Source organism: Neolamprologus brichardi, chromosome 2 (assembly GCF_056152115.1).
Source record: "Neolamprologus brichardi isolate AB-2024 chromosome 2, ASM5615211v1, whole genome shotgun sequence".
Taxonomy (NCBI): Eukaryota; Metazoa; Chordata; class Actinopteri; order Cichliformes; family Cichlidae; genus Neolamprologus; species Neolamprologus brichardi.
This window is the reverse complement of record NC_142105.1, coordinates 229234-243013: the sequence shown is the minus strand read 5'-3', so window position 1 is coordinate 243013 and position 13780 is coordinate 229234. Positions and strand designations below refer to the sequence as shown.

The following is a 13780-nucleotide window of genomic DNA, read 5'->3' as shown; positions in this document are numbered from 1 at the left end:
AAAGGGTGATGAAGGGAGAAATGAAAGAGGCATGAAAGGAGAGAAAAAGGAGAGTATGGAGAGAAATAAAGAAAGATCTGAGACGTTAGAAGGAGATGTGGAAAAGCTGTAAGGACAGCAGAGCAGAGAAAAGTACTAAGAGCACTGTGAGTAAAAGATGAATGTGCAGACAGATATTCAGCTGGCACTTACTAATCATTTTCATCTAGAAAACCATTGTTTGGTTCTCACATTTAGGCTGGGACCTCACCTCCATCCTGCAATGATTACTGCAAACACAAAGGTGAGGTTAGGAGGTCGTTCCCATGTCTGCCATAGTCTGACCTTACATTTGAACAAGTTAAGTTAATTTAAGCTTCAGAATATCTCAGCTGAGAGTTTGTTATTTGGCATCATTTGTAAAAGTTTACATTTGTTCTGTATTGAACAGCAGAAATGAGGCTTTGTTGTCGGAGAAACAACAACAGCAGACTGCTGCGTAATAAGCAGTGAATAATGCAAAGATTTGATGGTGAACTGGTGTCTGAGTGCACTGAGAGAGAGAGCTGTGCAGGTCAGAGGGAATTCATGCCGATGTTTATCAAACGTGAAGCATACTTTGATCTTCTTTTGCTGCTGATTCAGTGAATTTTGGTCAGAGTGATGAAACCTGCACCATCACGATCTGTGAGATGTCGGCTTCCAGCCTCCACAGCGTGTCTGCGTATGCGACCTGATGGTCGTGCTTTGTGTTGTTTCTGCTCTCATTTGCTGTTTTAGCTGTTTGGTGGTTGTTAAAATAGTTTTTTGACCTTTAACCTGAGATTCTGGCGTTTCTGCTAAAATACATTTCACTCGCGGGGCCCACGTCCTCATCTTAGCTTTGACAGTGTTTTAGTAGGTAAAGGTGATGCTTTGACATGAATTGAGCTGCGGTTTGGGGACTGGCGACGGCTCCTGGGCCTGGCAGATCCTCGTGTAGTAAATAGAAATGAAGAAGTTAAGAATTGAGAACAAGGAGGGAGGGAGGGGCATGTAATGAACAGCTTGCAGAACCGGGGGAAGCTCTGTAGATGACAACTGGAAGGAGCGTGTTTGGAGGCGTGGTCCCGCTCCTGAAATTCCCATACATAATCTCCAAATAAAATTATTTTGGAAATTTTCATGAATCGATAGCTAAAATTGATTTGAATCAGGGAATCGATTTTTTAAACCCAACCTTAGATGTTACGATGCACACGTCAGGTCTATCTTTCATTTCCAAAAAAAACTCATTTATTTAACACCACTCAGTTGCATGCAGACCAAACTTAGAAGATAGAAACAAAGTATCGATTCTTTTGTGTTAATATCGACCTGATAACGAAACAGTTCATGCTGTCAATAACTGGACTCCTCCAGTGTGCTCCCAGCCACACAATGTCTTTTCAGGCCCTACATGCTTCAGTAAGACGATGTTGCACCTGAACTGGCCTGTCTACACTCCAGAGAAGGTTTGGCTCAACGTGAAACCAGAATTACAACAAAGAGGATTCAGAAGTGTCGATGAGCTCGCAGCCATCACACAAAAGTCCTGCCTCTATGGATCTGGTGCCTGTTCTTGTGTCACCACGATGTGCTCGGGTTTGGGCTCATCACACATCATATTTAGAGTTGTAAATGGAACAAAATGCAGAAGTAAGTTCATCTGATAATTTAGTGCAATGCTTGTAGACTCTGTGTTGTGTTACCAAATCTTAGTGGAAGATTTGTGTACTTGCTTTTGTTTGACAACACAGCACGGCCCACAGAGAAAGCAGAAAAGCCAGAACCCTCAGCAGCTGCTTAACGAATTGGCTAATTAGTGCTGATCAACAGCCTCATTATGTACTGCATGTCAGCCACACTGTGCAGTAGGACAGTAGCGATGAGAACTAGTGTGTTTTGCAGGGTCACAGGGCTGCAGGGAGGGGAGGAGTTTTAAAAGGCTACAGCAGAGACAGCGTCCTGCTGATCATCGAGGGTGCCGCTGAAGGGAAATGAAAAGAAATGATTTCTTAGAGCTTTCTTGTTGTGGTTTATCTTCTCTCTGTCTTCCTCTTTGTCCATCACTCTCTGTTCACATGTTGCTGTAAATAAGTCGGGACACTCAGACATGAAGTAAATGTGATATCCCAGCTGTGCGTGACCCAGCTGCAGCCTCCAGGAGTGGGCCTTTCTCCACAGGATCAGTCTGCTGTCTTATCACAGAGTGAGGACACAGAGTGTCCAGCAATGGGGGACAGGCATTACTGTGGACATAAGCTTAACTTTAAGGCCTGAATGTAGAACGCTGATGCTGAAACACTGCTCACAGCCACCTCAGCGTTTTGTTTCACGTTTATTTCTAAACAGGGTTTTGTCACGTTATCAGCTCACACAAATTAGAGCTATATTAGGGCTTTCTAACAGCCACCTGCTAATGTTTTGGCCTTTCCAGTTCAAGGTGCCCACACTGTTGTTGTTTGTGAGACTAAAGGAGAGGGAGGCACAGCACTGGGACAATCCTTCTCCAACACACACACTGTCACTGGGCAGGAAAACAGATGAATCCCAGCTACTGATGGTGAAAAACAAAGATGTGTTCTGTTTTTGCTGCTTTCGTGGAAACCTAGCTGTGTGGGTCAGTGCTGGACACTGAGGTGGATGCAGACAGTATCTCAGTCTTTCTATGTCAACACATGGAGGCTGTGAAGGATCTGCAGCCATGACTGGAAGATTTTCAGAACCGCTACCAGCAATTTGGATGAGTTTCGACCCCAACAAGCCTGAACACTGTGCTACAGGTGGGAGACTGACAACATGGTGACCTGATGCAGAGCCAACAACCTGAGGAGATGATGGTCAAATTCAGGAGGAGCACAGCCCACCTCCTCAGTGGACCCTTGAGTCAGTACCCTCTGGCAGCAGGTCTATCAGGACAGGCAGCTTACAGCACAAGAGGAGACTCTTTTGATCTGTGTTTAGATAACAAAGCCTGACCCTACTGTAAAAATGCTCAAAGTGATACACTGTAACTATAAACTTCATACATTTCTGAATATCATCATAAATGCAGGAAACACTTGTGGACTTGTGAATGAAAGAGAAATTAAATCATGGGGAGTTGTCTGTTTTGCTGGGAGTGCTCAGGGAGATTATTCTGTCAGTACTTGTGAATCCACCTGTGTGAAATGGCCTAGATTAAACCTGCCACTCCTAACTAGCACAGTACATTTTCTCCTTCCTCCAAAATCCTTGCATCCACCCTGCAGTGGCATTGCACCTCAGTTCCAACATGTTCTTTCCTCTTTGGTCACAGTATCCTGAGGGAAAGACCCACTTACAGAAATATGCTAATGTCAATATTATTCTGCTGCACTTGTGTTATTCCATATTCATTCTTTTTTTAAATTCTTTAATGTGCAAATGAATGCAACACGACTCAAAGCCGTCCCCCTACAGCACATGTCACACAGTGAAAAGTTCCTCTCTGTGGTTTATATTAGATCAGGATGTTTCTATCTTTTAATATTATTTCTAAAATCACACTGTGTGAAATGTAAAGGAAATCCAAATGTTTGAAGTGAGAAAATGAAGCATTTTAAGAAAAAGATCAATCACTTTGACTTTCATTGGAGCAATGTGTCTCTTCTCTTAACAACAGTTCATAAATGTCTGGAGCTGAGGAGAGCAGCTGTATTGTCTTAAACGTATTGATTCCATCACAAAACACACCCATGCATGGCCTCCCTGACATTTGTCAGCACATTAAGCCCGTGGCATTGGAGGCCTTCTTTTGCTACATGCAGACGAGGAGTTTGGACAACACGAGCTGCAGCAAAGCCACATCATCAGACAATGGCATTGAAAGTGAATGTGCCCTGACACGCTGGGATGTATCAGAGGTTGGAGATGGAGGTTTGTGTGGGTCAGGCTGACACGGGAAAAGGACTTTATTCTGTGATTTTAAGATCACTTTATTTTTATATAATTATCAGCACATCACATGAAAGGACAAGGGTTGGCAGTCAGCATAATCTGGTTGTGCACCATGTTATCTATTCATGACTGGACTGGACTCTCTACAAGGCTTAGGGGGTTGCTCTGATCACAGATCACATGTAAATCTTTAGGTAACACTGAGATCAGTGCACACAAGTTAAGAGAGGGAACTCTGAGTGGTTTCTGCTGGTGGCCATGAAGCCTTTCTTTGCTTCCTGCCTGTCCTGGTGGTCTTAAATACTTCTTTGCCATGTGTCTGATGTTATAAAAGTGACATGGGAAATCTGAGCTGTAAGCAAAGATTAGAGTATCTTGCTTGGAGAAAACAAACAAACAGAATGTTTTAAAATACCAAATGATTCCAGTGCACAGACAGCCTCAGACTGGGATGCTAATTAGACATATGAAGTCACATGACTGCACTGGTTCTCCATGGAAACACAGTAGACAGCAGTTTCTACAGTTCAGTCACCAGAAGGATCTCATCAAACTGATGTAACAGTGGTAGAAGTAGTTTTATTCTGTCTTTTATTGGTTTGGTTTTGTAGTGTGGTTTATATATTTTTGCATGCTTTTATTTTGAAAAAGTTTTTACTTCCTACCCATGAGTTAATCAAAGAAATTTTCCACACCTGCTTGCTCTGCAAAAACGATGGGAGGTGAGAGCAGTCAGGAGTCACAGAGCAGGTACAGCAGAGCACCAGGATGGATGTCAAGGAGCCTGGACCTGGAATCATCTGTGGAAGTGGTGTCCGACATGTTGGAGGACGTTGACCCAGTAAGAAGGCTTTTCCAAGAGAGACACAACCAGTGAAAAGAATCAATGCTTTGATTGTAGCTGCTACTGGTACCACTGCCCTTTGATTGGTTGTAGCTGCTCCCCACCTGACCGAAGAGGACCTCCCTCTTCCTTCTCCTCTTCCGTCAGTACAACAGCACCCTAGCTTCCCCCACATCGAGTTCCAGATCCCCTGACAGGAAACCCAGAGTGGCTGGGTTGAAGACACGTGTACAATTGTGCTGATTTTTATCACCAATTCAATAATACAGGCTGATTCGCAGGCCCAGCTCTGTTCTGCCCTCTGGACCCAGTGGAGGTGGTGAGTGACAGAATGGTGGCTAAGTTGTCATGCCTGTTGTACAACATCTCCCACCCCATGCAGGAGACTCTGACAGCACTGAGCAGCTCCTTCAAAACGGACGCGCTGGAGAAGTGGACGAATGTGCGTCACGCGCTCTGAGAAACGTGTTCGGGTCAGAACTTGGATGCGGTGGGTCGTTACCATCGGTGACCCTGGCTGTTTAGGAATTTATTTTGGCCTCAAACAGCGCTGCCTTCTTCCTGTTTACCCGACGTCATCGGAGCACGCTCACCCGAAGCTGCTTTATTGGTCGCCATGCCGACGGGATATGAGGGGAGGTGGAGCAAATATGAACAACCTACAAATGCTGCCTGCTACCATAGATGGACAGAGAGTTAAACTCTTAAACGCAAGATCTGTATCAAATAAAACTCGTGTGAAGCTAAGTAAAGTTTACTTAAGATGACTGTTAGGACAACTTATTCATTGCAAGTCTGCAGTATTAAGAATAACTTAATATTTCTGACTGTACAATACTAATTGTTTACCTACTGACAAACATTTTGTCATGGTTGGCTGTGTGGCAGGCAGGCAGGAGTGGTGGACCCAAAATACAGGACTCTTAGGAAACGAGGTTTCAACAGAAAATGCAGCTTTATTGCTGGAACAAAACTTCAAAAGCAAACAAAACTCTAAACTGAGATACAGGAGGACTGGAAATCCTCTGGAACACACAGCAAGTTGAGGGTACGACGCGACACTGACACAGAGAAACACAGGGCTTAAATACACAGACAGCAGTAATCAAGGGATGAGAGACAGGAGGGGAATACACCTGGGAGAAATCACAGCTGGCGAGACAGGGGAAACGTAAACTGAGCACACTCACATAAGACACAGACCTTCACAATAAAACAGGAAACTCAGACACAGGGAACCAGACAAGACGCTGAACTGAACAGACAGATTCACAAACAGACGGCGTGACACCATAGACAGACAGATACAGACGCAGACCGAAGAGAACTCAAAAAATAATAATCATCATAATAATGAACTAGAAAATGATAATAATAAACTTAAAGCGCTGGGATTACCGACCCAGGACCATGACACATTTCAAGTTCAACTATATTAAAAACAATTTGTGGTAACCTGAATATGATTAAAAATAATTAACAACACTTTTTGTAATGATGTTAAAATCAGCCCAACTTTTATTTTCAAATGCAAAAAAGTATAACAGCCAACATACTGGACACTGTTCTGCTGAACAACAAACAATTATATTGCCATCACTGTTATAATCTTACTGTCACGATCCTTTTGACCCAGCGCTTTGAGTTTTAGTTTATGTTTAAGCCCTTGAGGTTTTCTAAGTTTATTTTTATCATGCCTAGGTTGTTATAGTTCTTTGTCATTAGATTCCCTTGTGTCTTCCACCCATGTTAAGTCTCCTTTGCCCTTCATGTGTTTCATGTCTGTGTCTTACGTTGTCATGTCTGTGTCTTATGTTTCCTGCTTTATTTTGAAGAGGTCTTGTGTTCCTGTGTTCATCGTGTTTAGTTTTACTCTTCCACTGTGACGTCGTTATGTTCATGTGTGTCAGCTGTCCCCCATGTGTTCCCACTTCTCTCATTAGCCTCCTGTGTGTATTTAGTCTGTGCGTTCTCATTCAGTCTTTGTCGGATCGTCTGCATGGTTCCCATGCCATGACCTGCGTTCAGGTTTTCATATATCGTCGTCGTCGTCGTCGTCGTCGTCGTCGTCGTCGTCGTCGTCGCCGCCATGTTTAGAGTTTTGTTTGTTTTTCTGTTTGCCAGGGTTTTTCATAGTTCGTGTTTCCTTTCTAGTTTACCCAGTTTAGGTTACTGCTTAGTTTGCTTTGTTTTTGCCCTTTTATTTTGTACTGTTCTGTCTGCCTTAATAAACGGCTCATCATCATGTTTAAGTTTGAGTTTCAGAGTGTCTGCACCCGGGTCCACTCTTCACACTCCACGCAGTTTGCCTCTGCAAAATGTGACAGAACGATCCGACATTACATGGACCCAGCAGACAGTGAGCTGTATGAGCGCCAGGAGGCAGCCATCGCCCAGCTGGGGGAGGAGCTCCGCTGGAAGCCGTGGTGCGCTCTGGATTTTGAGCACATATTCCGTGGAACTCGGCTGGCTTTTGGAGGTCCCCGAAGTTGCCAAAAGCCTCCGCCTGTTGCCCCGCTCACACCCAAGCCTCGGCCGCTTCAGGTGGGAGTGTTCCGTTTTTCTTCTGATGCTCACGCTCCAGCCTCTGCATTGCCATCCCGCACATCAGTTTCTGCACCCGTACCAGCTCCTTGGGTGAAAACAACAGCTGCCCAGCCATTGCTGGTGCCTGTCCCGGCTTCCAGGGTGAGGGGGGTTGTGAACCAGTCCACCCTTGCACCCATACCGGTCCCCAGGGTGAGGTCAGCCAGGCTACAGCCCATCTCCGCACCCGTACCTACTCCTTGGGTGGGAGCGGCTAGTGTCCAGCAGGTGCCTGCACCCATTCTTGTTTCTGCTGAAGGCTCAGGCAAGCCCGCCCAGCAGTCCTCCCTGTGTTCCAGAGGCTCAGGAGAGTTCAGTCCACAACCATCATCACCACCATCACTACTGCATGCATTTCAGTCTATAGCTCAGTCATTAGCTCTGTTAGCAGCCCAGTCCATAGTTCAATTTCCTGTGTTACTGTTAGCTCAGCCCTTAGCCCACTGGGCAGCTCAGCCATCTCCCCAGTGTTCAGCTCAGTCATCTGCTCCACCTCCTGCTCAGCCTTCTGTTCAGCCAGTGGTCTCTGCACCTACTGGTCCTGCATCTGCTCAAGTGGGGGGGCCTGAGGAGCTCGTCCAGCCTCATGCCTCGTCAGCTGGAGGGCCCGAGGAGCCCGTCCAGCCTCCTTCTATTCCACAACCTGCGGCTTCCACGCCGTATCAGGTAAAGATCCACAGCAACGACAATAATAATATCTTGAGCTGAAGCTTCTCCAAGTTTGCTCAACATATTCCATAACAAATGCACCATGAACATGCGGACTGATCCGAGAGGGAGGAGGACGGTAGTGACGGGGCATTTTCAAAACACACCTTTCATCCTTTCGCACTGAGAAGCAAAACTTCCAGCTTACTTAGTCAAAGGAGCTTGCAAAGAAAAGCGTCTGGACTTCTTTAAGTTGCTTGAAGACGTTTCACCTTCATCCGAGAAGCTTCTTCAGTTCTAAGGTCAAATGGTGGAGAGTCCCAGATATAAACCTAGTGGGAGTTTCCCCCCACAGAGGGACAAAAGGACCCCCTGATGATCCTCTAATCACCTGAGCCAAGGTGTGAAACTGGGTGTGGGTCCCAATCAGCCAGAGTTTCAGGTGAGCTCATTGGGACCCACACCCAGTTTCACACCTTGGCTCAGGCTCACTACGATGACCTGGATGACTGAGAACCTTCACAGACATCTTCCAGCTTACTTAGTTTTTGTAAGTTAAGTAAACTCAAATAAATTGAGTTTATCAGCGTTTTGCATAAAAAGTACTGCTAACTTATTTAAATCTAGTTCTAATAACAAATTGATAAAAATTGAGTTCAGCCTATTTAGTATTTTTACTAAACACAATATTAGATTTTATAGTGCAGTAGGGCTGTCTCGATGCTGTGGTGAGGTTTAAAACCAGACTGGAATTCTTCATTGATCCCATTTACCTCTAAGAAGTATTGTAATTGCTTAAGAACTATTTTCTCTAAGATTTTAGCCATAAAAGGAAGTTTAGAAACCGGTCTATAGTTTGAAAGGACATTAGGATTGAGATTACTTTTCTTGATAACAGGTTTCACGACTGCATGTTTGAAAGCAGCCGGCACGCAGCCTGATAAGAGTGATGAATTCATTAGAAGTGAGGTGCAGGGTCCTATACTGTTCAGGGCATTTGATAATGCGAGAGGGAAGCACATCGTGACGAGAGTTAGAGCTTTTTGATTGGCCTATTATTTCCTTAAGGGTTAGAAAAGATACAGGTTCAAACTGTTCTAGGACCGTTGAGGGTTCAGAAGTTGGAGGTTTGTCTACAATGGGTAAATATGAGGATCTAAAAAATAGTTAAGGAGTTTTTCACATAGGGCTTGAGAGGTCTCATTCTGAATGATGGAGAGGAGATTTATCAACGAGTTAAATCCTAAATAGATCCTGTGGCTTATGACTATTAGTCGCAATGATCTCCGATAGAAAAGAGGCGTTTCCGGTTTTAACAGCCTTCTGATATTTCTTCAGGCAATTATGAAGACTGTCCAAGGAAATCTGAAGTTTGTCTTTCTTCCATCTCCTCTCAGCTTGGCGACATTCACGTCTGAGAGTACGGGTGCAGTCATTCAGCCATGGTTGACGGGACGGTTTAAGGCGTTTAGTCTTTAAGGGGGCCACAGTGCCTAAGATAGAAGTACAAGTGGCGATAAAAGTTATAATAGTTACCCACACTGCGTTGATTCAGCGCCATGGCCTCGAGCTTCCTGAAAACATTTTAGTAGATAATATTCAATAAGACCAGTCATTAGTCTGATCCTTTTACAAGTAACTGGACATTTTTCTAGCACAATGACTGAGTTGACACCTTTAAAGGTGCTGTTGACGATCAGCGACTTCCCCTGTGAGGGCAGAAAGTCTTATGTCGAGTCAGGCAGCAGAGGATTATTCTTTGATTTCTTTTCATCAGAGACACAATGTGGCTAAAGAGTGATGACAAGGCGCAGGACCTGTCGACACGCGTTCAGTCGCCACTAGAACCGTTTCCTTTCCTCTGTTCTGTGCGTTGTGTTTTTTACTGTGACCGAGGGAAGACAAAAAGAAAGCGCTGTTTGCCTGGCTAACACTGGAGGGGAGAGACAGAGTTATTGTTAGAGAAATGGCTTTGGAGGGAATAAAGGCGAGCAAACACAAGATTACAATGAGACAGAGCGACAGCAAGACGCTTCTGGGGAGAGAAGGAAGAAAAACAAGCGGAGGAGGCGAACGAATAGAAGAAAGAGAGTTAAGCCAGATTGAGTGTGTCTGCCTCGGGTGGCACTAGTCACCCTGAATTATAAATGGTCTCTCACTTTCCAAGCCAAAACACACAACTACAATATAATACCCATGATGCATTGCCACTGGCAGGCCACTCCAGCGTCCCCTGGGTTCGCCCTCCCCACTAATCTCTGCTCTGTGCTTTCCTTTCCCTCCATCATGCTCTCTCCATCTTCTCAGTCCCTGAAGTGGAGTATTTTGCGAACTTTGCCCTCCTTTGCTCTCTCCATCTTCCTCGCCTGGCCACTAAGCAGTAATACTGTGTCACTGTGAGCTGCTATCTCCCTGCAACACCCCCAACCCCATCAGCCTTCCCTCTATCTGGTTCTTTGTGCAAAAGAAAGTATCCATCTGCCATCCTTGAACACTGTCCTCCCTCGGCTGTCCCACTTTCCTTTGCAGCAAGCTTTTCACATTTTGTCCTTTCTGCTGCTCACATGCAGCCTATCAGATTCTCTGCCCTGCTCTTTCTGCAGTGACCCTGTACACTGTCCAACTTGATCACTAGCCTTCATGCTTTTCTCTAAAGTTGATAACCAAACAAACCAAATCCACAGCATGACTGCGGCACAGTGTAGTGTGTTATGTCACGTTGAATTTCAGTCTGTAGATGTGCAAAGCTGGTAGAGACAGACCCTAAAAGACTGGCAGCTGTAACAGCAGCAAAAGCTGGTTCTACAAAGTATTGACTCAGGGGGCTGAAAAATTACGCACACCCCACTTTGCAGTTATTTATTTGTGACAAATGTTTGGAATCATGTCTGATTTTCATTCCACTTCTCTCGTGTTCACCACTTTGCGTTGGTCTTTCACGTGGAAGTCCAATAACATTGATTCATGTTTGTGGCTGTAATGTGACAAAATGTGGGAAAGTTCAAGGGGGCCGAATATTTTTGCAAGCCACTGTATGTATCATCTTTTTTACTCCCGTCAGTCACCCAGCATGACTCCACAACCACATTCATCAGTTCACATACCTGTTCACTAAAGGCTGGCTGTGCCTCAGGAGGTTGGGCAGGTTATTTATTGGCAAATCACAAACTAAATTCTTGCTTTTATGCCCACATTTGATTTGGCACATTAATCCAATATTCTATTCAGGAAGTAAATAATCAGAATTTCGCATCTGAATAAAAAATAATCATGTTCTTGATTATCTTTTAAGCACATTTATAAATTCACGGATAACAACAATAATGATATGCTAGCACCAATTAAAGCAATTTGAATTAAGGGGCTTGCGCATGACTGATTACTAAAACATGAAAAATATTTTGGTCAATGAAATGCTGTTAATGTGAGGCAGCATGGACTCGATGGCATAGACTCGAGACCCGTTGGATGTTAGCCTGAATGACGGTGACTGGCTCTTGCTGTGGTCTGCTCGTCCATCAGCCACGGTGTTGTCCACTTTCTCCCAGTAATGCTCAGTTCCAGCTCTGGGTGGATCTGCCCTTGCATTATTGTTCCATTACAGCAGCAGAGCACAGCCTTGATGGGTCTTTGGAGAACAGAGTATTTATTCTCTTGAACTATGCTTCTCGGCTACATCTCTTTGGCCTCGTGGCCACAGCTGTTTGTGTACAGAGAGCTTGTTGTAATCTGCAAGCATCTCCACACACAGATATCACCTCCCCCAGGGGTATGAGAGGGATATCATTTATTTCATTAATTATATATACAGAAATCCTCTGATGGTGTTGCAGTGGGAGTACAGAGCACTAGTCAGTGAGAGGAATGGCATGGTTTGAGATGAATCGTATGCTTGTGAATTTAAATAAGACCAGAGAGATGATCGGCTTTATGTTGGGAGAGTGCTGATACGATGGAGAACTGGGAGTATCTGGACATCCACCTCAGCAGGAGGCTGACATTAAAGACCAACCCAGAGTCTCCACCCAAAATAAAGGATGAGCAGTCAGTATTTCCAAGGATTTCAACTGTACAACAAAATGATGGAGACATTTTTATGTCTTACTTGTGGTAAACATAGTGCACTTTGTACTTAGGAAGGCTGGCTCTGATTGGCTGCAAACTGGGTACGGCTCAAGCTGAAGCAGTGCCCAGTTTGCAGCTATGCTAACACACTCACAGGTGGTTGTGGTGCAAACCAAAGGATGTCATCTCATCTACCAATACTCACTGGCTGTGTTACTAGAAACACCTGTTCAGTTGCTTGCTAGTGCAAAAATTGAATGTAAATATATAACAGCAGCTCAGTCCATGTAGTCATAGCCAAGAAAGCCTGTAGATGTTCAAACTGAGCATCAAAATATGGACAAAGGTGATTGGCCAGGACATCTGAATATGGTCTTTCAAGTAAGTAGAGATGGTTGTGCAGAAAAATCCAAGAGAATAGAAACAGTAAGTAACAGATGTGAAATCAGAGGACAGGGACCAGACTACTTCAAGCTGATAGGAGGACAAAAGTAACTTAGATAACCTCTCATTAAAACCTACAATTATTTAAGTTCTCCAAATATTGAGAGGTTATTTGAGTGTGATCAAACCTGGAAGCACATGGGCTACAACAGCAGAAAACAAACCAGGTGCCGCTCTTGGAAACTTGGACACCAGACAGAATGAGAAAACTGAGAAGTTGTCTAATGAGTCCCAGCTTTGCACACTACGTTCATAAACAACACGATATTGATCCATCCTGTCGTGTTCCAAGTTTTCAGTCTGATGGTGCAGGGGATATTCATCTCCTTTCAAACTATAAAAATATGACAGGAAGTGTACTGTACTCAAATCCAACAGAGCCTCTTTGGGTGTCATGGATGTGCAGTCAACAAATGTGCAGCAACTGTGTGATGTCATCGTGTAAAAAAGAATGAAAGCACTTCTGAACCTCCATCTCGAGGGCAGAAGTGTAACCAGTCCGTGTCGGGGGTGTGTGGAGTCTTTGAGGATGGAGGCAGCTCTCCTCTGGACTCTGCGATGGTAGATGCTCTGCAGAGAGGAGTCCTGATGATCTTCTCCGTGGTTGTTATCACTCACTGCAGGCGTTTGCGCTCCATAGCAGCAGTGCTGCCGTATCATGCAGTGATGCAGCTGGTCAGGGTGCTCTCCACAGTACAGCTGTAGAACCTGCTGAGGATCTTGGCCGACATACCAAATTTCCTCAGCCTCCTCAGGAAATACAGCCGCTGCTGAGGCTTCTTGACCAGCTGTGTGGTGTTCAGTGTCCAGGTGAGATCCTCAGAGATGTAGACACCCAGGTACCTAAAGCTGCTCACCCTCTCCACTTCAAGGCCCCGGATAGACAGCGGTGGGTGAGGCCTCCTCTTCTTCCTCGTGTCCACTATCATCTCCTTTGTCTTGTCAGTGTTGAGGGTGAGGTTGTTGTCCTCACACCATGACACCAGACCGGCCTCCTCTCTCCTGTAAGCCGTCTCGTCTCCTCCAGTGATGCGACCAATCACTGCAGTGTCGTCCGTGAACTTCAAAATGATGTTGTCTTTGTTGGAGGCGACGCAGTCGTGGGTGAACATGGTGTAGAGGACTGAGGACGCAACCCTGTGGGACGCCAGTGTTTGTAATAATGCTGGCTGAAGTCCTGTTGCCAGGGGGGGATGACTGCATTGAAAGCGGAGCTGTAATCAACAAAAAGTACCCTGATGTATGAGTCTTTGTTTTCCAGGTGGGAGAGGGAAT

At 44.9% G+C, this 13780-nt stretch overlaps 1 protein-coding gene across 1 annotated transcript; it reads left to right on the top strand.

Moving 5' to 3' along the window:
• Nucleotides 1-7105: 7105 nt before the first annotated feature.
• On the top strand, nucleotides 7106-8056 carry LOC148106019 (uncharacterized). The gene is made up of 2 exons (XM_087830117.1): nucleotides 7106-7607; nucleotides 7650-8056. Exons 1-2 carry the CDS (start codon nucleotides 7106-7108, stop codon nucleotides 8054-8056), a joined length of 909 nt encoding a protein of 302 aa, XP_087686243.1.
• The last annotated feature ends 5724 nt before the right edge of the window (nucleotides 8057-13780 follow it).